Here is a 24761-nt window from a genome sequence, read left to right on the forward strand (position 1 = left end):
AACAAGGGCTCTCTGGGGGGAAGAAAGTGAAAGAAAGCTCCCCGTGCGAGGAGCTTCAAAAACGCGGAGGTGGCACGGAGAGCGCAATGGGCGATTGTCAGTGTCACCCGTGATGTGACACTGCGCCGCTGCACACGTGGATCCCAACTGCGTGGTAACGGAGAGCCCGTCGCTGTGGTGCTGAGCGCACGCAGCCCACCTGCGCAGGTGAAAGCACGAGGGCGGAAGTGCTCAAGGGTGCACGCACACGAGCACGCAAACGCACAGGTAAACACACAGGCAAAACAAAGAGAGCGACACGCTCGCAGAGGCGGCACAATTATCCCAGGACAAACGTGCAAACAAAAGAGGCGGGTGGGCGGAGGCAGGGCCCCTTGGCTCTGAAAGCTTTCTGTTGATGTGCCCCCCCCCCCCCCCACACACACACACACACACACACACACACACACACACACACACGCACTCCCATCCCTCCTCAGGCTCTTCATTCACCGGCCTGTGGCTCCACCCACGGCCGGCGCCGCGCTTCCACAGGATTGACGTCAACGCTGACGCAGAGGGTCCCGAGTGGACCGTGGATCAAAGAGAGCCGCGCACGGAGCACGACAGGGAGTATTTTTAGCCAAGCGTGGGGGGTGGCAAAGAGAACAGCCGCTCTTTGTCCATCCTCCCGGCAAGCCTCTGGGCTGTTCTCCTCGGAGCGGCACCTCCAAGAGGCAGCCAGATGGCTCCACGGCCCAAATGTCACCCGCTTAGACGTCCTCCTCCTTCCCTCGTCTGCGCAGCTGCGGACCCCGGGGTTTCTCCTCGTGAGCGCTCGCGTGCACGCGGACAGGACACTCCAGCCGGACTCCACCATTCGGCGAGCAGACCATACGGGCTGGTGTCTGCTCCCAAGCGCCTTTCGCCCGACTCGCAGAAGGCCAGCGATGACCACGAGCAGCCGCTAGATCCAAGGGACTTCCGGAAGTCATTGCATAGAAGGGGTTCCCCCGTGCCCCCCCAACTCGGGAGCACCCCCACATATGACAACACCTCAAGTGCTCAGCCAAACAGTGTGTGTTTGGTGGGTATCTGCAGCAGACAGGTAACTGAGCAAAGCCAGAGCATGCAGCCCACATGCGCACGCTCGCACACACACGCTGCAGAATCGGTGATGCACGACTCCACCAAGTGTACGGTCCTCGTCGTTCAACGTCTCCTGCTTTAACCACCACAAATTTCTCCACAGCAGATACAAGAGCAGAAAATACCACATAAATACCATATTTGTTCCATTTTCCTGCTGCGCACGGAACCCTTATCTCCACGGGAGCCGAGCACAACCGAACCGGCGCTTCGCTGTCCTCGGTGCCCCATGTGGGAGGCGAGCGGCACGGTCATCATCCGGGGCTGGAGCGTGAAATGGGCACAGCTTCCCGACCTTTGGAGGCACAGCTCACACACGCGCATGTGTCACTGACTCAACACCCTGCTGAAGACATAAGTTCCGGTTGTTAACCGGCACGCGGTTCCTTCTGATGTCCGAAGGAAAACGAAGCAACGAGCGGAGCGGACTGTTAAAGGCATTTTGGCTGCCATTGCACCTGCAGCAGGACCCGCCCGTGTGAGTCAGAGCGCACCTTCACACCTTCACCACTTTTACCACACCGTGAGGGTAACAGACAGGTACATTTGGCAGATGGCACTTACACCAGTGACACATTCCACTATGTTTATATTCTCTAACTCCCTGTGGTCTGTCTAGCGTCACCTGACTGTTACCTTGAGACCCTTTGCATCTCCGACCTGCCACTGTCAGTGATTCTGGAGCAGTCGCTCCACCCAAATGAAGAAGAATAATAAACAATGAAGAAAATAATAATACAGACACGCTAACCGTAACATTTCATGCACAGGCATTTTCTTCAAGGCACCGCTAGGGGGCAGGACTGACAAACAAACGTCTGAGCTCCCAAATCTGTGGAGGTCACGGGAAAGAAGAATGCAAAAAAATAATTACTTAATTATCAGCAAGATCTGCTCTAACATATGGTGGAAAGTGTGAAATTAGGTACTTATCTTCCTTCTCTTATCTTTTCTTCCTCCTCCTCAGTCTTCCCATGGGGATAAAGTATCTATCTATCTATCTATCTATCTATTCACTGAGCTCACAGCTGTGACCAGGTGCCGCAGTGAACATCTGGGAGAAGAAGGAGGACCAGGCACTTCCTGTAGGTAATGTGAGCTTGTCCAGGTGGATTCAGGAGGATCAACACGTTCCTCACCTGCATCCAGCTTGTCCATCTCGCGCACATCACCAGTTGCTAAGAGCGATGGAGCCGCCTCCATCGCGGGAGGCCTCTCGTTGGGGAACGTGCCAGATGGCACCGACGGCGTTCACCGGAGAGTAGGCGCCACTCGGGATCACTGTATCCATCCCACTCGCCAGCTGTTCCAGCTGCCGCCCGAAAGCTATCAGTCATCTCCCCGGGAGTATCGGAATCGGCCGGCGGCGCGCGGCGTGGCAGCGGCTCGTTTCAAGACCAGAAATCAGCTCTTTGACCAGGTGTTTCACAGGAGCGGATGGTGTGGCAACATTAGACCGAAATTACGTTCTTCCTTAATGAGCTTCTTCACTCCGAGACGCTCACATTACCTGCTCTGGGATGGCGGGGGCGCCGGTGCGGGAGTGGGGGGAGCATTCATCCAAAAAACACGGAAACGAGCAGAGCTTCAGTGTTAAGATCCAGACCGACAGGTTGCAGGTTCGAGTCACAGCGAGGATCTCCATACCGAACCCTTGAGCTTGTAGGCAACAGCAAAGAGAAACACTCAGTGTGTGACTCAGGATCCAGGTAAGAGTTAATGCCACACATACACACACACACACACACACACACACAGAGGCTGAAACCGCTTGTCCCGAGTGGCAACAGTCAATAGCTACTTTTATTATTATTTCATTACTTTAATACATCTACATTCATTAGTCACACACATTCACTGTAACTATATTTAAATCACATCACTCATTCAGCTGACATTTTACCAGCTGTTTACACTGATTTACCCATTTAAAGAGCAGACTGGTCTTTACTGAGCCAGTTCAGCATAAGGGCTCTGCGGCAAGAGGTGGGATTCAAACCTTTTGCCTCCAGCTCCCAAGGCAGCAGCTCGAACCCCTGCGCCACCTGCTTTCGGTGCTCAGTCAGTCTCAGCTCCATAGTACCAATGAAATTTAAAAGAGCCTTAAAGCACCCTTTTTACATCCTTTTACTTCTTTTACACTCATTTATATTACTGTCATCCGAGGGGCCGCTCACCTCAATCACCACAGTCATAAGGCCTCCTAATAAGGGGGTTCAAATACTAAGGAAAACTAACAAAAAAAAAACCGGTTGCCCCCAGTGCTTTCAGACCCGAACATCCTAATAGGAAGTGACGCGTTTCAATTTACCGCGGTTTCGCGCGGCCGACACCGTCAGTTTCCGTTAAATAAGGAGCCAGTGACTGGTAGGCCAAGAAAATGCATTTGCACATTTGCAGCTGGCCACCCTGGGAAACACGTCCGTTGTTCCCTCCACTTTTGCAGGGAAAATGTCCAAATGCAGCGGGCGGAACTGGGGAGCTGCGGGACTGGTCCCGACCTGATCTCCCCCCCGTCCATCGTAAGTCTGTTCTGGAAGCTGCGGTTCGCAGAGACTGAAGTCGCCTCTGATGAAGTTCAAGTTCATCGACATCTGTGTGCCTCCAAAAAGCGTCCAGAAACACAGCTCCTCGGTGCCCTCACCAGGAGAACAGAGGGATGCTGTCGTCATGGCGATAGGTACGAAGACTCCGCCCCTCACTAGACCCACAAGAGCGGAGCTCTAGACCAAGCACAAATAGTGAGTTATTGCAGCAGGGGTTGGGATCGATACTGGGGCAGGTGGCTCATCGTGCCGGAAGGTTCCTCACGGTTTGCGCCTAGCGCTACAGGAGCAAAGGAACGGACACCACACCAGGCGCAAGGCGAACGTCACGCTCAGGGAAAAGAGCGGCGCAGAAGATATTCGTCATGATCTTGTTCACGATTATTTCTTTACTTCTGGAAGCATTAGTTTCTCATTCTGTTACTGCAAGGTTATGTGCGTAATGCTGTTGTCTTGTGCCGTGTCCTTGGGGATTAATAATCTCCTCATCCATCCATCCATCCCTAAAAGCTCACACAGCAGGACTGTCTCTGCTAAGGTTCTTGCTGTACGGCCTTGGACTTCTACCCTGAATGTTGCCAGTTCAATGGCAACGGCAGGATCTCAGTTTGAATCCCACCTAAGTACCCTTGACCGTGGTACTTACTGTGAACCGATATGGTAAAAGCTGCCCCAGCGTACAAAGCTGACATTGTATGATGCTTCGGAGAAAAATTAGGACGTATCGAGAAACAGTATGGTAACGGTATCCGGGTGGACATTGGGTCTTATTTGAACACCCACATCCCGGACAAAGAAATGAGCAAAAAAGTGGATTTCCTTTACAGTGAAAATGACAAAAAGTAACACATTAAAAAAGTAGACAGATAGATTCTGATGAAGTAGTACATAAACACTGCAGATGCGTCAAAGTGACAGCCAGAATGACGTCGGAGGACCGGTCCCCGGACGAACCCGGCGACTCTGGACGTGAGCAGCAGTGCATTATGGGAGGAAGAAGAGCTGGAGCTGCGTACGGCGAACCATAAACAGGAGCTGTGAAAGTGCCGCCCGCCGGCTGCGGGGCAGTTTCCGACGAATAGCCACGCCAATCTCATATTAATTGCTCCTCCGGGGGCGCGGCCCATTCCCCGGGTGCGAACAGCCAGCCCCCCGCCGGGACGCGGGTCGCGAACCACAGCGCCATCGACTCCCAGGTAGAGGGAGCGCTGCATGAATCATCGCGACGTTCCCGTCACCCCCTGGGCCGCAACCGCCCCCACGGGTTCCATTAGCCTGCCTCTGGGGGACGGGCTTAGACCTCGTCGCCACGCGTCACTCGGACGTGACGGAACCCTTCCGCTTTTTTCGTAATGATCGATAAGACCATTTCGGACCATTTTCGTCACGGCTGCCGGAGCCGAGAGCGGCGACGCGCTCCTCCTGCGTGGACCCGGCCTCAGCGCGCCTCTGCTGCGTTTTTCATGAGGCGCCATGAAAACGACACGCCGTTCCACGAGAAATAAAGTCCTGCTTTTCTCCAGCATCGATGCTGCATAATTCTGCATTTGTTCTGGACAAGCAGCAGGTGCCCGAATGGTGGTTCAAGTGAAGTGCCACTCTTTGAGTTTATTGACCAGGTGCTTGGGGAGGGTGATGGGGGGGTCTCGCCTCCACAAGGCTTTTATCTCTACCTGTCCCTTTTATTTCTGCTTCTGTTCGAACCGTCGTCCCCGTGAAGAGTCCACTTCATTATACATCCATTTAGCAGACACTTTCCTCCACTGTGACTGGCAGTGCAAGGTTTGCACACTCGCACCATTTACCGATTCATGGAGCAGGGTAAATTTTACTGTATCGGCGCAGCACGAGTACCTTGACGGAACTGGGACTGGAACCCAGGTGTTTCGAGTGCTAGACGGCAGCTCTAACCACTACGCCACCTGCTGGCCTTCTTACTGCCGGGTGATGGAGAAACGTGCCCGGTCCTGGCGGATGAACACATGCTCACCGGGGACGTCCACAGGTTTCTCGAAGCGTGTCACGCACGAACAAGTCACGAGGGTCAAAACGTGCCCTTGAACCGCATCGCCATGACGACCGCTTCCGTCCGAAGACCGATACTACGCTTTCCTATGGGCAGAATCCAAATGAATGGACACGGGAGACCATGCGACGGGAGACCTTCGGCCGCCGCTGTCCGCACCGCGCACACATTTCACCGGAAATAAAACAAAGAAGAGAAAAAAGCAAAGGTACAATTTCTAAGTAGCTTTTAATTTTCCTTTACAGTACAGTGAAGAAGAGTTCGAACTATTAAAAGTGTTGTGCTTGTCAAATACACACCTACATGTCACGCAACATAGGGAACACAAATAGAAACACAGCTGGACCAATCGCATCGGTTCCTGCGGCCTGAAACACTGCAACGTTCGCCATGCTGTCAGCGGGTTCGACGGAGGGCGCCGGGCAGTTATTCGCGGCCCACACGTTCTAGGGCACCTGAACATTATGAGCGACTCGTAACGAAATAAATGCTGTACGTAGGCGCAGAAGGGGCTGCCGTGGACCGTGCAAGCGCAGGACCGTACGACTCGCGCTCTGGCCTTCGATCCCACGTGGCGCGGTGTCGCATCGCAGCCGAGGGCAAATACCTTCCGAATATCATGATTAAAAACTAAATAGCATGCCGAATATCCCTCATTGTGAAAACCTGCGGCAGAGAGGGATGCTGCAAAGAGACTCGCCTTTAATTCACATTATTATGAGGAAAGGGCATCTGTCCGCCGCTCCGACAAACGAGTTTGATAGAAGAGCGGTGACTATCATTACATTTAAAAATGCGAGCTGGTGAAAGGGCAAGAAAGAGATTTCCGGCAAACATACGAGGCCTCGGCAGCGGGGCGGGCCGAGCGCTCCAGGTCACACGACAGCGCGTGAATTCATGTGATTTTCGCTGCCGGTTCGGGAATTTAATTCCTGGTGCGTTGTTTCACACTCGCGGTCGCAGGTGACGCAAACCCATAATCTAATGTCCGCGGCGCAAAGTGGCCGAGAAATAAATGGACACGCTCTCCGTAACCTCGTTGTGTTTGCCGGGTCGCAAAGCGCGCAAGTATAAGCGATGCCCCACGGACCTTCGCGGGGGTAAAAAACACAGGAAAGTGGTGTGTGGTGCAGAGAGGTGTACGACCGAGTACAACGGGGCAGTGTACAGTCTGCACATGTACATCGTTGAGCAGTCTGGAGATCAGCAGTGACCAGCACGAGTCCAAGCACCGTCCATCCGCTGGAGGCATCCAGCAGTGAAGTCCGTCAGATGACGTGCAGAAAACCAGGCGTGTCAACAGTGTCAGATAAAAGTAATTAATTCGTATCAGTTGGGCAGCACGGTGATATGGGTTTCCTCCAGGTGCTCTGGTTTCCTCCCACAGTCCAAAGACATGCTGTTCAGGTTCACCCATAGTGTGTGAGTGACAGAGAGAGAGAGAGAGAGAGAGAGAGAGAGAGAGAGAGAGAGAGAGTGTGTGTGTTCCACTGATGTATGGATGAGTGACCCAGTGTAAGTAGTGTATCCAGCAGTGTAAGTCACCGCGGTGAATAAGGTGTGTGGGCTCATAACACTACATAGAATTCACTGGAAGTCGCTTTGGAGAAAAACATCTGCTAAATAAATAAATGTAAATGAGTAAATGTAAAAGGCAGAGAAAGGCCACAGAGCGACGTGCAGCGGAAGGAGAGCGGCTCCTCGTGGGGCAAACCCTTCCCGGGACGCAGAAAGGTACTTGGTTTTCGGGGGGGGCATTGCCTTCGTCTTCATCCATGTGCATTATTATTATTATTATTATTATTATTATTAAAAGCCTTTGAGAGCGAGTGAGCGTGAAAAAGGCTGACAGTGTTTGGCAAAATCCCAGGCTTTTACAGAGGCTGATATGCTAATTATTTGGGATAAGTGTGTACCGTGACACTCTCACTGACACTGACTGAGAGATAACGGTCACTCTGGAGTTACTCGGGGACCATTTTAGGTGCGTACGTCGAGGAGCGGCGCACGCACGCCAACATGTGACCCCGGGCGCGGATTCATCACCTGTGTACAGAGCAGTAGGTAACAGCAGGTTTAAAAACCGATTATGGATTTTTTGTTCTTCCAGAAAGGTCCAGCGCCGCCTTTCATTTGCCGCGTTTCTTTCCTACAACCAGGAATGAAGGAATTACAGAAGCCCTTTAATGGGACACTGTCCACACGCGTTATGACTCTCTAGGACAGTCCACCGTCTCCGCACATCCGTGGCAGTGATTTTTAAAAAAAAAAAATCAAATAATGAGCCTTCCCGTTCATTATAATTCTTTTTTTAGCACTGCCAGGACCCCGGCCGCATACCTTGCTGGAAGAACGTCGTGTTCATCATGGAACATCATTTCTGGAGAACGAATCTCATTAAACGTCTTCAGTGTCGAAGAATCGAGAAAGACAGACCGTGTCGTGATGCTCTTGTGCCCCCCTGCAGCCCTCCAGCCCTCAGCCCTCAGCCCTCAGTCCTACAGCTCCAGACCAAAACCAGGCTTCCATTAAATCTTAGAAATAGAAAGGAGGCCCAGCTGATAGAGTTCTAAATTCTCGCCACGACCACATTCCCAGCGATCGATAGCGAATCCTTCTCCGAGTCCCTCTCGGATGATGGCATCTCGTCCCCGGCCTCCGCCTCTCAGCACTGCTCCTCCCCCAGCGAGTCCGGCCCGTCTCCCAGGTCCACGGAGGCGGCTCCGGGCGCGCACGCCTTGGCCCGGCTGAGCCCGCCGTGCCCGTGGCCCGGGAAGGCCTCCACGGAGCCGGAGACGGACTGCACGGAGCTGTCGCGGAAGTAGTGGAAGGCCTGCTGGTCCAGGAACGTCCGTTCGTCGCGGAGGCCCAGCTCGAGCAGCTTGCGCTTGTGCCGGAACTCGATCACCGTCTTGGTGTAGGAGTTGAGCGTGGTGACGGACGCCGCCATGCAGCACGTGAAGGAGCCCCAGGCCAGGCTGCCGGGAGACAAGTTCACGAGCGCGGGTCACTTCCTGGCACAGCGGAACACATTTCCTGACCACCAGCTCCCTGTCTATCATGGTTTCCATGGAAACACTGACAACTACATTTCTGTTCATGGCTTCTGCTACTTTCATGTACATTTCATGACATTTTGGGGGATTTCCCACTCTGTCCTCTACCGCGAAGGGGTTCGAGTTAAGGACTTTGCCAAGGGTAACTCAGCATCACCTACTGCCACATTTTCGGTTACATACCAACGTCCTCAATCACCGCACCCCCTGTTGGTGTACGGCACCGCGGGCTTTAGACCCAAGTGCCACATGTCTCGTCCTATTTTCGTGGTTTTAGACACAGTGACGGTAAGAGGGACCCCTGAGTGACCGTCTGACAGCGAGGCGGGCGATTGGCCACGGAGCCGGAGCAGCTGAGCTCATAACGCAGAGCCGCCTGTCAGTTAGGAGCGACTCCATTTAAAGATTTACTCTGATTTTTATAAAGAAACGAGAAATTGGCCAGATGGCAGTGGACAAATGAAGCAATCCTGCCTGGCTGTAATGGATGTGGGTGGAGCAGCTGGTCTAATGCGCCCCCGCGTAAATAGCACTTTCACGGCTGCCGGAACCCGAGGCGCTCCTCGCGGGGCGCCGCCCGAGCCGAGCGGCAACATAAATAAAAGCGCGTGCGGCAAAAGCAGACAGCGCACTTTTCGTTCGGCTCTCCTTCTTCTCCTTGAGTCGGACGAGGTTTACGTGTCGCGGAGACACCCCCCATCAGCCGAAAACCACACGTGCTCCTCCGCGTTACATGAAGGTTTAACTCCAGGTGCCTCTGGGCGAGCGCCTCCTTATTACCCCTAATGGAGAAAAAGTGTCCTTAGTAGGTGCTTGATCAATTAGCCTTGACTTCAGTGTGCAATCCATAAACAGACATAATAGACAGGCCACGTATGCCTATAAGCACTAATATAGGCCCGCATTCACTTTGTTTCCATGGAAACCCAAGGTAGCGCCAGACGGTGGGTCTCTTTTCACGGGAAAAGCACAGGCAGTCGAGGCAATTCATCATGTCACAGAGTAACCGCTGGCTGGAGGTAAAGCCTTCAAACCGGGGGAAAAAAGTTTTATTTACTGTGGTTAAAAACTTTCAATCCATCTAGAGCATCAGGGAGGAAATCGTTTATTTGGCTTGGTGTTTTTGTGTTTCTGAGCGAACCCTTGAGCACGGCACTTAACGCAGTGTGTTCGGTAGCGCGGCGCGACTGACTGCACGGTGGGTACGTCACCGTCTTTTGGTCACTCCTTGGTTACGAACGCCCGTTGAACAAACAAACGGCGGTTCAAGAGAACTCTGTGCGAACAAATGAACGTTACCAACCAGAAGGACCAGCCGTAGTCCCAGGTGTGAGGTCTCCAATCCTCTGGACCGAGGCTGACCGTGATCTGGAAGACCTGGGTGTACATCATGTGGGCAACCATCCCGAGGAGTCCTGGACGATGCGCACGCACACACGCGCGCACATGCACACACATACACACACAAAAGAAAAGCAAAGTCACCAAGAATCTGGAAAAGAACTCACGTTCATAAATTCCCATGCTGGTCTCATCCACTTCTTTTGAGGAATGGTGGTGTTAGGAGTTCCAAAGATACTGACATTTACCAATTTATTTGTGTTTAACTGCATTTTCTTCACTTATCTGTTGAATAAATTTCCTGTCCATAATGAAGCAAACACAGCCTATGTTTCCCTGCCAAGCTAATAGATGGCAGTAAAAAATCACATTAGTTTTCATTTTAAATAGCTTGTAGTCGACAAACGTATTAAAGTTGTCTTTCACAGTATTGTTCAGTTACTGTAGCTGTATCCAAGACTTTTACAGAATCTAACCGGTAAATAAATTGAGGGGTGTTTCTCTTACTGACCTTTTATTGGCTTAGAGTGAATTACATTGGAGTTATGAAGAAAACGTTTTGATCACAAGTCTGCTCTTTGTGGTATTTTTGAGATGAGGAGCCAGTGTACCGTGACTTTGGACTGTGTGTATTCCAGCTGTACTCACACCCGGTGACCTAAACCCAACGCCGAGTACGGGCGACCGAGCAGCTGCCCGTACGTTTTTCAGCCGGAATGGCTCTAAAATGCCGAAATACCATTTCTGTTGTACAGACACAACGGCTCCGTGTGCATCAGAGTCAATTTCGCCATACAGTATACGGTCAATTACCGTGCAGCTATTCTACGCCACCCGTTACAAAATTCAATTTAGCCCCGTATCTTAATAACACTGATTTATACTAGTCATTAGAAAAAAAAAACACACAGCAGATATGGACATGTAGGGCTTTAATGCCATATGAAGCACGGGCGGGATTTACACTTCGCACGCTGTAATTGTGTCATTCATCAAAAACACGAGCCTAGTAAGCGGGGTATCAGTCACGGGACGCCAGTCATTCGGCGTGCGCTCCAGGACAGGCCTCGCTGCTCAAAAGCAGGGCGCGGATCCCCCGCATACATCGCAAACGGAAGCGATTCAGGAACTCCCGGAAGCCCCGTGACGGAGCGGGGGCCGGAAACACCCAACACGTGCCGGTCGGCGCCTTCGCTCGCCTCCCGATCCGCGTTGGACGACGATCCTGCTGGGGGATCAATGCTCCTCGTAACTCACAGCCTAAATAGCGCTGAACAGCAGACGGGTTTGCGTCCCACGCAGGCGCCGTGTTCCGTTACGCCGTTCCGCTCGCACCGTCGGCCTGAGATTCTGACCTTCGATTAGCTAACCCTCCATCCTTTCATTTAAAGTCATATCAGGAGCAGCGCGTGCAGCTGCTTGAGATAAATAAACAGGAGGCCGCGCACGTCCAGCCCTGCTCTTCTGAGGATTCAGAGACACCGGCACTTACCGCGGTAAAGAACTGAGTCGGGACATCTCCCGTTTGACAGCTGTCGGCTAACCTGCTCAAGGGTACCGCGGCAGGAGGTCTGTTTCGAACCAGGGCTCTGTGAGCACAAGGCTATGGCTCTAATCATGCCGAAAAGAGCCCATAAGAGGGGAGGCAGCGCAGTAACCGTGGTGTGATTTGGTCCGAGAGATGGTAGCAAACATCATCTAGAACGTTCTGTCATTATTTCACAATGCAGCAGGTAATGCAGCAGGTAAACTTGTTTGGAGAATTTCGCAAATACAGCCTACGTCGCCGTTCCCCCCATACGTGCACGGTAGAGTCGGCATGCGGCTCGCGGTGCGATTTCGGAAGAGCGGCGCCCAGGGCACCATCTCCCGCTCTCGGAGTCCTGCCGCATCGTGCCGCATCGAGGCCGCGAGTCCATGTCATGCTGTCCACGCAGGGCGTCAACGCGAGCCGCAGGACAACGTAATCCCCTATCCCGTCTCTTACGGGATTGTCCCTCGGTAAGGGATTCGTTCCGCTTTTCAATTTCCCCGGCTTTCGGTCAGGCCTCGCGCAGCCTGGCCGGATATCATGTCCCGCACTGTTCTCCGAGATTGGCTTGGTAAATCGATGATGGTGTGAATGAAAAAGCCATTACGCGGCGCGAGGGAGCAGAGCCCGCTGGGATATTGTCCCAGCAAATGAATGAACAAATTTATTAAACGCATATGCGGGGAGGGGCACGGGAGCCGTCGGTCTCGAAGACGACTCCGAAAAAAGTGCCCCAGTCGTTCGACGCCAGCTGCCTTCAGGTCCTTAAGCACAGGCTTACTCAAGTCATTTGTAAGGAGAAGTGATCACTGGACCCAAATGTCAGCTCAAGGCTGGAATTAAATGGCATTAACTGGCGAAAAGAACAGCACCCGCAGCCTGTCGCCAGCTAACATCAGTGGCGCTGAGAGCAGACAGCTGGTCAGGCTTCCAAACAGCTGGACTTCATAGGCTGTCTCCCTGCCCAGAAGAACCCTTAACCACTGCACTCGCCGTTCATCAGTCATACCGACATTTACATTCATTATTTGTCTGACTCTTCTCTCCAAAGCAACTTACAGTGTTAAGCTACTTACTATTATTTACCCATCTATACAGCAATTTAGGGTAAGTAAACCTTGGTACTACAGCTGGATGTGGGAATCAAACCTGCAGCCTTTGGGTCCAAAGGCAGTATTGACCACTACGCTACCAGCTGCCACTGTCTCGTACCCCGATAAGTTGTAACCCTCCATTATCCCGGTGTTCATGGCTCCGTTTGGGCTGTCCAATCCCTGTCCACTCGCGCACTGAGTGAACCTAGCGGTAATTATAGCCGAACTATAAGAATGCGCCGCATGGAACGTTTTACAGGAACTAAGTGCCTTTGCCAAGTGGGAGAAGACCGTACTGACTTGAGCAGGTTAGTGCCAGGTGCCATGCAGGTATGCTTTCATATTCATGTTTTAATATCAACGTCAGTACTGAGCAGACTCTGTTCCGAAGATCTACTCTCTACTCACGTGGCAGTAAAATATATTTTGGAGAGACGGCCCTTGGGGAAAAGGATATGAGTCGGCGCTGCACGCGAGTGCAAACCTGAGAGCACGGTGAAGACGGCGGCGAAAGCGTTCAGCTTGAGACCATCGATCACATTGCTTGAGTGGAAGAGTTCCAGGCACATGAGGCTGAAGCCCACGACCAGCAGCATGATGTATAGAACCTCAGACACGACTGACAGCCAAAGGACACCTGCAGCGTGGAGACAGAGCCGTTAGTGTGCCGTGGCATCCATCAGCTATGCCACAGCATGCAGGGTGGGGATGACTCCAGGCAGCTGGTTGAATGAGAAGATGAGCATGTTCTTCCAGAGAACCTGACAGTAGTATCTACAGAAACAGAAAAACATCTTTGATTCACATGCAAACCACTGCTGATAGTTATAGTGCAAAAATGTATTATACGACAAAAACAAATATTTAGGAAAGAGTTGACATGACACGTCTGCATCATTATTGTGCGGGTGCAAATGTGCATGAAACTGTAAAGTACTCATTTTGATGCCTCAGGCTTAGAGATGTAAAGAGTAAACAAGAATAGTTTCCTTTCTCCAGCCCTCACATTTCCCTGGGCCATGGACAACTACACCAACCTGGAACTCCCTGGCCCTTCATGACCTGCTAGATGGTACATGGAGTTCCTTGTCCATTGGGTAGCAAGGAGAGCAACTTCCCGTTGGGAAACATGAACCGTTCAGCACCAAGGAGAGCAACTTCCCGTTGGGAAACATGAACCGTTCAGCACCAAGGAGAGCAACTTCATTCTGGGAAATCTCATTGGTTGGCTTTTAGGGAGGGCTACTTGTTTTTGGGAAATGCTCTCCATTAGGCACCAGAACCAGCTTATTCACATGGGGAAATGCCGTCCATTAGACACCAGGAGCAGTGGCTTCTCCATTTAACAGAGACGCAGAGGTCAGAAAAGAAAGCACTTGAACAGCTCCTGACTGCTGCCACCATTAAAGTGAATTTTTTGGCTTTTTTGTCAAGTTATTCTTTAATGTCACTGAAAGGTTACCTTTCATTTCACACTTTCCCGATAAACGCAGAAATGCTTTTGTTTTTCTGTTGATGCACATCCGTCATTATGAAGACTGAAACCTACATCAAATAAAAATTAATTGCTGGGCAAATTAAAGGTGGAAAATTAATAATACAGACTAAAAATAAATGGAATTTTTCAGAATGGAAATATAGCTTTTATTTGACAGCTGAGAACAATGAGCTGTTTTGTATTCGTAGCTCGAAGACGAATGTCCTTGGACGGTGTGATTTACCGGAAGAACACATCTAATAAACGTAATGTTGCGATGATGAGACGGAGAAAATAAACCCCTTTTTATTCCCTGCACAGAGCATTTTCTGAAACAATAAATCCGAGAGATTTTTTACTTTAATTTTCCCACCTTGATTCGTCACCAGCCTTTATCTCTGACAGCAGTGCAGTAGGAAACAAGGGCTTTGCAGCATAAATCTCACATCCAGGCCCGTAATTCTTTAGGTAATTCTGGAAATATTGGCAGGTACGTGGCCGGTTTGATTTATATCAAGTTCCTTGGCGCTAAGCATCTCTGCGCAGAATAATGCTGTTTGAGGAACTAAAAGTTGATGCCAGTTCTCCTTTGACCTGAATGATTTTGGAATGGGCCCATTTTAACTTTTCAAAAGGTGTTTTCTTTTAACTTCAGTGCTAAACATCATATCCTTTAATGCAGTTCATTGAGTTGGTCATTGTAACGCCCAGCTTCGTATGAAACGCCATCATCGTGGTCACATGGGGCAAGAACACCACGGACTCCCTGAACCCGATCTCACTTTGTGCTCAAAAGACATCATGTGGATTCTAGGATTTATTTTAAATTATTTTTGGATTTATTCTAACACACACACACACACACACACACACACACACACACACATCATCTGAACTGCTTGTCCCATACGGGGTTGCGGGGAACCGGAGCCTACCCGGCGACACAGGGCGTAAGGCTGGAGGGGGAGGGGACACATCCAAGACAGGACACCAGTCTGTCGCAAGGCACCTTAAGCAGGACTCGAACCCCAGACCCACCGGAGAGCAGGACTCGGTCCAACCCGCTGCACCACCGCACCCCCCTACTTCTAATATACAGTATTTTTATTTAAATTTTACAACACTCACGGATTTGTCAAAAGCTGCGTCTTTCTAGAAAAGTACGTGAGCGTTGCAGGAAATCGGCATCATCAACTCAATCGTCGCCATTCCATTTTTGATCGTTTCCACATCCCGTTCTGTTCAGTGGGTCTCAGTAAATAAAAGTCATAAGAAAAAGAGATGTGCTGCAGCTTGGAGAACAGGCTTTGCACACTGCAATGCTTTGTGTTATTTATACGGGAGCTCGGTGCCACTTCTGGCCCGCAACCTGACAGGTGAGATGAATGCCCAGCGTTTGGTCTCAAATAATGTGGAACCGCCCCCCCGTTCGCACCCCCCACCCCCATTTGCCGACAGGGAACTTGAAAATATTCCCCGTTCCTGTTTCCGTGCACATGTGATGGCACTGTGTCAGAAAAGAAAGTCGGCGAATCCCTTCGTGAAAACGGAGACTCTGCCCTCGAGAGCGGAATGGAAACACACCTTGTGTGTTGAAGGTTCTGTTGGCTCGGAAAGAGCCCTTCCAAAGAGGCGGCTCCGCACGTCGAACAAAGGAACCCGAGCGAACGAGAAACGGGTCCAAAGCTCCATCTTCAGTCGGACGTTGGACGTCGGCTTCGGTTCTCCGGGACGTCGAACCTCGCTGCGTGAACACCTTCTGTGAATGCAGGTCTTTGCTCCAACCAATTTATCTGCCTCAGTTGGCCTAATGACTCCATTATTTTTCCACACACTGTCTCACTCTCCGCCGCACCTGCTCACTTCCACAGATATTCACACAATGCACTCTCCTCCTTGCTCCTGGCCTGGTCTGGACATGCATTTTGCATCTGAGAAGCTCTGTGTGAGGAACGGAGAGCAGATCTCCATGGCTATTTTCTACGGAACGAACACTCCCGACATCGCGGATCCGCAGAACCGGAACCGTTGCCGCATGTCCTCTGCCTGTCAAACTACAAAATGAGGGGAAACATCCAGGGCTGCGCATTCGGAGGCATTAGGGACACCTAGAAGCAGCAGCATTGCTTCCATAATGCTGATATAAGCTCATCTTGGAAGAAGCTTCTTGTTCTGGCACATTTTATTCCTTTTGTGGATTTCTGATTTATAACGAAAAAACTCAAAAAACAGTCATTTTTTGAGTTTTGAACGGTGTTTAAAGTAGAACATTGAGTCTCCATCCTGTTTGTGAGTCCTTTTCTTCAGCAAAGTATTAATATAAAACATTACATGTTCATAACACTGAGTCACTGAATGATTAGCATGAAAAAGTCACCAAAGTATAAAGACACGTGTGATACGTCCATGCAAAAGGTATTCAACAGTTTTCCCCAAGATAAAAATTAAACTGCTTAATTTTCGAAACCTCGGGAGAAATGCTCATGCGCCAATTAAAGAAGTGCACGAGCGGCATGGCAAAATTAAAACACCCGTTCGGCTGCAGCAGACGCTTCTAGGAAGTGTGCTTACTTGGAAGATGAGGGAGGTAGCTGGATAATGGGAACTTAAGGATGTTTACACCTGGTCTACGGTGCGCTGGACGGAAAGGAACTGACTGCATTCTTCCTCATTTGGAAAGACTAAACGGCAAGGCAGGGTGCGGTCAGGGTGGGGGAACGAGAGGAGTCAAGGCAGGATCAGGGTGGGGAGAGGGCGGGGTCAAAGGGGCTCAGGGAGGAGGGGGTAGAGTCAAGGTGCAGTCAGGGTGGGGAAAAGGCGGAGTCACGGCGGGCTCGGGATGGGAAAAGGGTGGAGAAAAGGGGAGCGTCAAGGCAGGCTTAGGGTGGGGAAGGGGCGGGGTCAAGGGGGCTCGGGAACGAGATAGGATCGGAGTCAAGGCGGAGATAAGGTGGAGCCATAGAGTATGGATGGTGGAGGTGGGGGAAGAGAGCGAAGAGCTGCGGTGGAGGCAGTGCGAATGATGGGTGATGTGAACTGTTGACACAGAAAAGAAAGGAGAACCAAGCTTTCAGCTTCCTCGTGTTTTGCTTGGATGTGTCCCGAAACACTGCACTACGTTACACCCGGGCTGAATCATCACGTTACAAGTTCTCGCGCAATTGTGTTCGGCTGCTTTAGGTCGCAAGCTAAATAACGCACTGAATCTAAAGATTGGCTGCCCACGTTGGTGTCATCTTTCGCCATCTTTCGCCAGCTCTCGATTCTCCCGCGCAAGTGGAAATGTGTTTTTTTTTCCCTTTATTATTCGGCAGCTATTCGGCCAGGGAGACTTACACTGGCTTGTACATTGCTTAGCTGTCTAAATAACGCGGTATTTTTACAGGAGCCGTTCAGGGTAAGTATCCCTTGCTCAGGGATACGACAGCAGGAGAGGGAATTCAAACCCTGGACCTTCTGATTGCATGGCGACAGCTCCAACCGCTACGCCACCTGCCGCCCCGACTCACGGCTCGAGTCAAATTCACAAGCCGGGCCTGGAGCCTCTCGCGGGAGGTGCTTCTGCGCCGGACGGGTGACGACGGATCCCTTTTTACGCGGGTCCCTCAGCCACACGTCACGCAGGCCTGACGGCTGGTTAGCGGCGGCCGTTACTCACCCCTCTCCGACGCGGGGGCCAGATCAATGAAGCTTCTGCACTTCTCACCTGAAGAGATACAACCACAAGCGTAAGAATCTCGTTCTGCAGTGAAGGCGCTTGCACACGGAGTTTTAAACGAGAACACGCCACACGCTTTGTACACATCTGAGCCCTTTGTGAGCATTCAAATAGTTTCCTTCTACAGGCGAAGACGTGATCGGTCAGAGAGTTTGACGTCCTTTCATTTCCCGTTTGGTGAAGAAAGTGACTCCGTGTCGTTTTAGAGACGTGTTCGAAGGGATTAGGAGCCGCAGACCACCCGGACCGGAAGGCGCGTCGACGTTAACAGTTAACGGCGGCTGATGCAGGCTCGACTCGAAGGTCGACACCGTGAAAAGGGATTGTGCTCCCTGACTTTTTTCCCGGTCTCGGCGAGAGTGGTCCTCAGGACTCGGGACTCGTGCCGTGTCGCACTTCTCCTAGAAGGACCGACAGAACAACTCGAAATCCAAAGGAATAACAAAGAAATAGGAAGCCAGCTCAAGGGGGCCATCATCCATAGTGCAGAAGTCCATGAGCGAGAGGACGCCCGACCCTCCCCGACCCCTCAGAATGAGTTCACCTCCAAGAGAGACGTGGACAAGTTCACCGAATACAATTAAGATTCCAACAAATTCCTTTACAGTTATTTTACATCTCTTTACCTTCCGGCTGAGAAGCCTGGAGGCGATAACGGCATTGGCTGCCAGCGAAGTAGTTATAAATTATGTTTTCTATTACCTTTTGCCGAAGGAGAGGAAGAAACAGCACTGCTTTCCAGCCACAAATATGCCTGTGAGGCAGGGAGGCTGGGGGGAGGGGTGCCCCTGGGCAAATAAAAAAGGTAATGGAGCACCGCGGCGCACCGCCAGAAAGAGGCACGGCGCACATTTCAATTTGTCCATCTTCATTTACATCAGTGCCTTTCCATCGGCGTTGGGCCTCCTCCTTCCCCACGACCCGCGTCATCACTTCGGCCCATTAACAGAAACAACTTGTCCCGCGTCTTTTAATCTCCTTGTTCCGGCATCTTCTCCATCGAATGGGCACAAGCTGACTGTCACCACCTGCCCGAAAGGAACAGGCAAAAATGCCGTGACAACCATGGGTACGAAACCGAATGACGAAACCGATCCCAAGCTCTTGCTCATTGGACACAATATGACACCACCTATGGAGCCGAGTGGCCAACGTTAGTCGTTTAGGACTCCAGGTGGACACCGTGTTCTGACTGTCCAAAGACACCTTGACTGTTTCTACCATACCTCTCATTTCTTGAACACAGCTTAAAGAAGAATGAAAGAAGAAAAACTGCTTCCGTTTTGGTAAAACCGTAATGCGTATGTAAGGACCTCAGCGAGAGATCAAGAGTGGGAAGGGCCTCAATCCCCAAATTAAACGTGGTCTCGGCTGCGCGGCTGGGGAGGCAACACAGCGAGCGCGCAGCAAGACGGCTAAGGACCTGGAGCCCGACGGACGGACACGCAGCTCGATGTTGCTCCCTTTTGGTTATGAGACATCATATGTGTTGAGGTGAAAGGCCCCCCACAGGTCTCCAGGTCAATATGTGCAAACCAGTATTTAGCCTGGAAGCGTTCAAGGGGAAGAGCAACCAAACCAGAGAAATGGAGGAAATGAAGGGAGGGAAAAGTACAATTAATTTATTTCATTTATCAGACACTTCTCTGCAAAGTCACACACAAGTCAGAGTAAAGAGAAGGTCATGAGCAGCAGACAAAGAGTTTCAGGACTCACAGCTTGTGTGTGTGACGCCGCCATGTTGCTGGTTCACATCCCTTCAGTAGCTCCTACAGCAGTGACATTCAGATGGCAAATACATAGATAATTATAACAGATGGTGTTGATGGGAGGGATTTAGCGGCTCTGAGGGGCACAGGAAGCTCAACCAACTCTACCTGTGAAGCACATTCAAATACACAGACTATTATAGTAGATGATGTGGGACTCATGTATGGAGCTGTCAGGAGACTGAGACAGAAGTGGCTCTAAAAGAGATGGGTTCGAGACCCTTTCTGAATACTGGAGGGATTCAGCAGCTCTGAGGGACAGAGGGAGCTCAGTCCATGACATCAGAGCTCTTGTGAGTGGGACCAACAAGCGGCCAGAGATTCAGAGGGAAAACGTACCCTGAACACAAATCACAACCTCAAAAGCATCAAGAACCGTGCTCTTGGAGCAGAACCAAGCTGAGAACATGCAGAAGCTGTGAAGAGCTCGCCGTTTTGGACTCTCCCTGCCCCCTCTACACTAAAGCTACACAACGGACAGACCAAAGGCCGTGTGGAGGTCAAAGGAGGACAAGGGGACATGAACCAGCCAAGCAGGTGCTGTATTTTTTAGCTCATTGGCTCCCAAGTCCTGTTTCGCTGGAGAGCTCAGCAGCTCAATTTCACGACTGCTGCAAGGAGGCACTTGAGACCAAGCTTGAGCCCCCCATCTCACTTTTTTCACGCGCTATTTTGGCATTCCGTTTCCGGTTTCGGGATTTCGACCCAAAATCACCTTCAAAATAAAGCGACCGGAGCAACGTCACACAGGAACCGAGCGGCGTGGTTCAAACCTCCCGGAAAAGATTAACGACCGCTGCTTTAGTCCGAACGTCGTTCACCACGCCATCTACTCGACGTTACTCCTGGAAGTTCAACACAAGCGGAGCTCCTGTTGACACAGGGGTCACTTTTGCGCTCTAACCTCTGTCCTCCTTTGCCCAAAACTGTTGCTCGGCCCTCTGGCTACAGATGTTCCGCCATCGCACGTCCAGCTGGACTAAGTGCTCATCTAACGATTAATCGGGAGGAGAGAGTCCGCACACGTCTGATTTAGCAGAAACTCATCAAGTTCCGTTACGTAACCCGTATCAACATGGTCTCCCTGCTAATGCTGCCGTGACCCACGCTGGAGCTCGGTCGCATTGACCACAGCACTTCGCTTGTCGTGTTTCGCTGGGCTGCTGCCATCACCCTGTTACAAAGTGGCAGTAAATTATACTCACGCATAAACTGGCCAAAGTCCCCTCCTCCCCCGTCACCACCACAGCATGAATTTGATCTCTGTGGTATTTAAGTGCAGGACCGGTCAATACGAACATTACTGTTTCTGGAGCACAATGTATGGGAAAGTTGATTAGAACTTCACTATAGCTTTAGAATGAAACCTCAAGGGTACAGCAGGGTCGCCGATGTCAACGAGTTTCATATCAAGGCCCCTCTGCTCTCCACATGGCGCCAGCAGAGCCGGAGCTCCGGCTGAACCATTGGGAATGTCCAAATACGCTTAGCCACTGGAACCGCTCCAGCTCGACTGCTCGCCGACTGCGGCTTTTCACCGCCGTCCAACTTGATCTCCAAGAAAAAGCTCTGCAGGAGAGTAAGAGAGTCGAACACCGGGAGTCGTGTTCAGTCGAACACAACTGGAGCTGGGAGAGCAAAGGGGTTTGTGAGGGTGCACCTGCCGTTAGCCACGTGTCCTAACCCGAAACATACACTGGTAACCTGGAGCTTGGCGAGGTAAACTCGGTGGTGTCACGTCAAGGTTTCACCTTCGATCACGGTGAACGTGCTCAACCTGCTGGGCGCAGCGGAGGATATAATCCCTACTGGTGGTGGGCAATAATGCCTATGATGAGGACGGAAGCGCTACTCAACCCCAAGGCTTCAGCTGCACCCGGGGGAAGGAGTCCCAGGCCGGACGCGACGGCAGCGGAGAGACCGCAGGTCCGAACGCCCTTCGTATTCGAAATGGAAACGCTGTGGAGAGCCAACAGCCCGACACGCACACTGTCTGTATTTGCAAGAGCGCGGGCAACACACCTGGAGCCCTGTCAATATCAAAACACACCTACCGCACCGGCAAATTTAATACATAAAGACGTCCCTACATTTATTACACGTGCAGGTTATTTACTGTGAAATTTATTAATTCATTTGACAGAACCTTCAGGAACAGTCAGAGAGTTGACTCAGTTTGGACAATTTCGCTGATGAAGGGCGAGTTTCCAGTCCAGGCGTTGATGGAACTGGGCACAAACAGCACAGCAATACAATGTAACAAACAACGGAAGTGGGAAAATGTAGTCGACATTGTTCTCTCGGGAGACTTCAGTTTCTCACTGCAGGTGATCAGCTTGAGAAGAAAAGTGATTGGAGGAATTATTTTAAATTTACAAGACAAGGTATTAGTGGGCTGTCAGTCGTCGGTGTGTGTTGCCTGGTTCACATAAATGCAGAATAGGCCTTAGAATGAGGGGATCAGATTGGGGGATGTGTGTGTGTGTGTGTGTGTGTGTGTGTGAGGCGCTGCAGAGCACACACACATACTGTACTGTCCTCAACCATGTCAGCTGCTTCACTCGAAAATATGTTGATAAACTCTTCTTAAAACTATTTTCTGCATCCAGCGTAAAGCTTTCTGGGAGCGCAAGCAAAAGGACTTGTGTCCTGACGGTTGTTTGTTTCAATCCCACTCCCGGCGACTGCTCTACTAGTACTGTTGATCAAAGCAGTAACCGAGAAATACTCTAGTAAAATACCGCATAAACGAGCCAAACAATGTTAACGAAATACAAAAAATAGGTGACTGAGGCTGAACTGGCAGCTATGAAGGAGCTCAACAAACCGGCAACAAGTGTAGCAGTTAGGGGTTTGCACTAGGAGCCTGGAGGTCGTTGGATCAGATCCCACTCGGATGACTCCAGACTAGTAAAAAACTAAAGTTCTTGATAAATGTGCCGAAAGCGGTAAATCGCGACAGGTGAGACAGAAAAGACACTAAATAATTTGCGCGCCTTGTCTCGAGTTGCGTCCCCTCTCCTCCCGTCCCCTCGTCCCTGTGTCCTCCTGTCTCCCCGCGTCCTGTCCTCTACTCCTGTCCCGTGCCGCGCCGCGCCGCTCTCACCTGCCCCCCCGATGTTCTCCTCGCACGAGTACCAGATGCCGGTGTGGAAGTGTCGGAAGAGGAAGCGGTCGTCGCCCGTCTCCCAGCTGTAGTGCACTTTGCTCTGGTCCGACTCGTTGAGCCCGTAGTCGATGCAGTTGTGTCTCCGGTCCTTGGTGCAGTTGGGCTTCGGGACCCTCTGCGTGCCCTCGCACCAGTACGTGGTGACGAAGGCCGTGGTGGAGAAGAACAGGGCCACCAGGTTCAGGGTGACCGAGAGCAGCGCGCGGCACTTACGCGTGGTCTTCATTGTCCATGGGCGCGCGGTCCAGGCCGGGGGCACGAGTCCATCGGTGGGTGGGGGGGCGGCGGGAGAGGGGAACAGGTGGACCGGCGCAGGACACGGAGACGGAGCCCGCCTTTTACGCAAGGAGAGGACGCGGAGGATGTCCGAAAAGCCGTCCGACGGAGACGCGCAATCGCGCAGATGGAGCCGGGGGTGGCGGCGGGGGGAGCGGGGGGGGTTCAGCCAGCGCTCCGCAGGAAGGGGGACGGGGGTTCGAGCGGCATCTTGATCTTTCGTTTCCCTTCACTTCGGGGTAAGTCTTCCTCCCTTCGGAAAGACACAGAGGAAGAGGCAGACGGGAGCGCGATCACCTGCGTGTGCGTGTCCGTGTGCGCGCACCTCCATCACGGACTGGGCTGTACTGTGTCGAGTACCTCTCTCTGCATCCCCCCCCCCCCCCGCCCCCTCTCTCTCCCTCTCTCTCCCTCTCTCCCTCTCTCTCTCTCTCACACACACACACACACACACACAGTGAGTCTCCGCTCTTCTTACACTTGGATGCGCAACTGGTCACCGCCGCGAACGAGTGTTTTCACACACACACACACACACACACACAAACACACACGTGCGCGCGTGCACCTGTAGAGACAGCAGAGATGGCATGAAACGATGCTAAAAAGCACATCAGTCGTGTAACTAAAAGAGCATAAAAACAGGTACATTTTTAACCCTTTCTGCGCGGATTCGGCTTCGGAACATCTTTCTTTCAGTCTCTTTCTCTCTGTCCGTCTCTCTCCCTCTCTCTCTCTTTCTCTCTCTCTTTCTTTGTCTCGCTCTTTCCCCGCGGAATCATATTTCCTTGATTATGACAGAATTTGCGGCGCCCTCATTACTGAGTGCAGCCAGAAGGGATCGGAGCTCATCGGTCACCGGGGTCTTTAACGCACGTGTCACACGCGTACCTTCGCGCTGTTATTAAACACCTGCGGATGTGAGACGTGAAAGTGCCAATTAGGCGTTTCATCGATCCATTTCTCCGAGTTGTGAAGGTAAAAAGAAGATAAATGACGTTAAAGAACATAAAGATGTTCCTTCCTCTTGACTCCGTGGCCACGGGAACCGAGTCGGGAGTCGATGCCAGAATTCCAGGCCCGGGGATGCGCTGGTGTCGCGGCCACGACCTCCAGAGAGCTCCAGTGGACTTCTTTGGAGAGCTCAGAATGGGTGTGACACACATCAATCATAGCGCTTCCGAGGGACCTCGGTCTCATCTCGGATGGTTTGCTCATCGCCAGTTCTTACCCGGTCACGTGTCCAAGCGTCCCACTGTCCCACCCCGAGGGCTCCAGCATCTGCCCTTAGAGTGCTGCTCATTTATTGGGACTGGTGCCCCACAGCACCTTCCTGAAGCCTTGGATGGATCTGCTCCACATCTCCAGCTGCCACAAAAAGCAGTTATAAGGTCTCTTCCAAGTTACACAATCGTCCGTTTCGCAGTAGGAAACCACTTCTCGCACCACTGTTCAGCATCTCCCCATCAGAGAGAAGGGCTCAATAACTGTGTCCACGCAGCTCATGGTTCATCGGTGCTCTGGACCCTCCGCACTCCGTGGCCCAAATAGCAAAGTACATTTAAAGAAGGTCCCTCAGGAGGCCGATTTCCGGCATGACTCTGCGCTGTTGAGGCCGCAACGAGGGCAG

The 24761-nt window shown here is 51.6% G+C and overlaps 1 protein-coding gene across 3 annotated transcripts; it reads right to left on the reverse strand.

The window, feature by feature from the left end:
• Window positions 1–7291: 7291 nt before the first annotated feature.
• Window positions 7292–23506, reverse strand: gsg1l (gsg1-like). 3 transcript variants are annotated; one of them, XM_029254179.1, is made up of 5 exons: window positions 22793–23506; window positions 17858–17905; window positions 13207–13359; window positions 10060–10171; window positions 7292–8678 (listed from the first exon to the last, which is right to left on the reverse strand). In XM_029254179.1, exons 1-5 carry the CDS (start codon window positions 23079–23081, stop codon window positions 8366–8368), a joined length of 915 nt encoding a protein of 304 aa, XP_029110012.1. In that variant the 5' UTR covers window positions 23082–23506; the 3' UTR covers window positions 7292–8365. The 3 variants fall into 3 exon arrangements, with proteins under 3 accessions (XP_029110012.1, XP_029110014.1, XP_029110013.1); XM_029254181.1 differs by lacking the exon at window positions 22793–23506 and adding an exon at window positions 18620–18863 and having other exon boundaries at window positions 17858–18318; XM_029254180.1 differs by lacking the exon at window positions 17858–17905.
• Window positions 23507–24761: the final 1255 nt, after the last annotated feature.

Source organism: Scleropages formosus, chromosome 8, assembly GCF_900964775.1.
Source record: "Scleropages formosus chromosome 8, fSclFor1.1, whole genome shotgun sequence".
Taxonomy (NCBI): domain Eukaryota; kingdom Metazoa; phylum Chordata; class Actinopteri; order Osteoglossiformes; family Osteoglossidae; genus Scleropages; species Scleropages formosus.

Excerpts from the sequence above, each read along its gene's own strand:
- gsg1l (XM_029254179.1), bottom strand. The coding sequence starts at position 23,081 with ATGAAGACCACGCGTAAGTGCCGCGCGCTGCTCTCGGTCACCCTGAAC. Across the intron at positions 17,906-22,792 it reads GGAGAACATCGGGGGGGCAG|GTGAGAAGTGCAGAAGCTTC; the intron begins GTGAGAGCGGCG and ends GTATCTCTTCAG. Across the intron at positions 8,679-10,059 it reads GACTACGGCTGGTCCTTCTG|CCTGGCCTGGGGCTCCTTCA; the intron begins GTTGGTAACGTT and ends GTCTCCCGGCAG.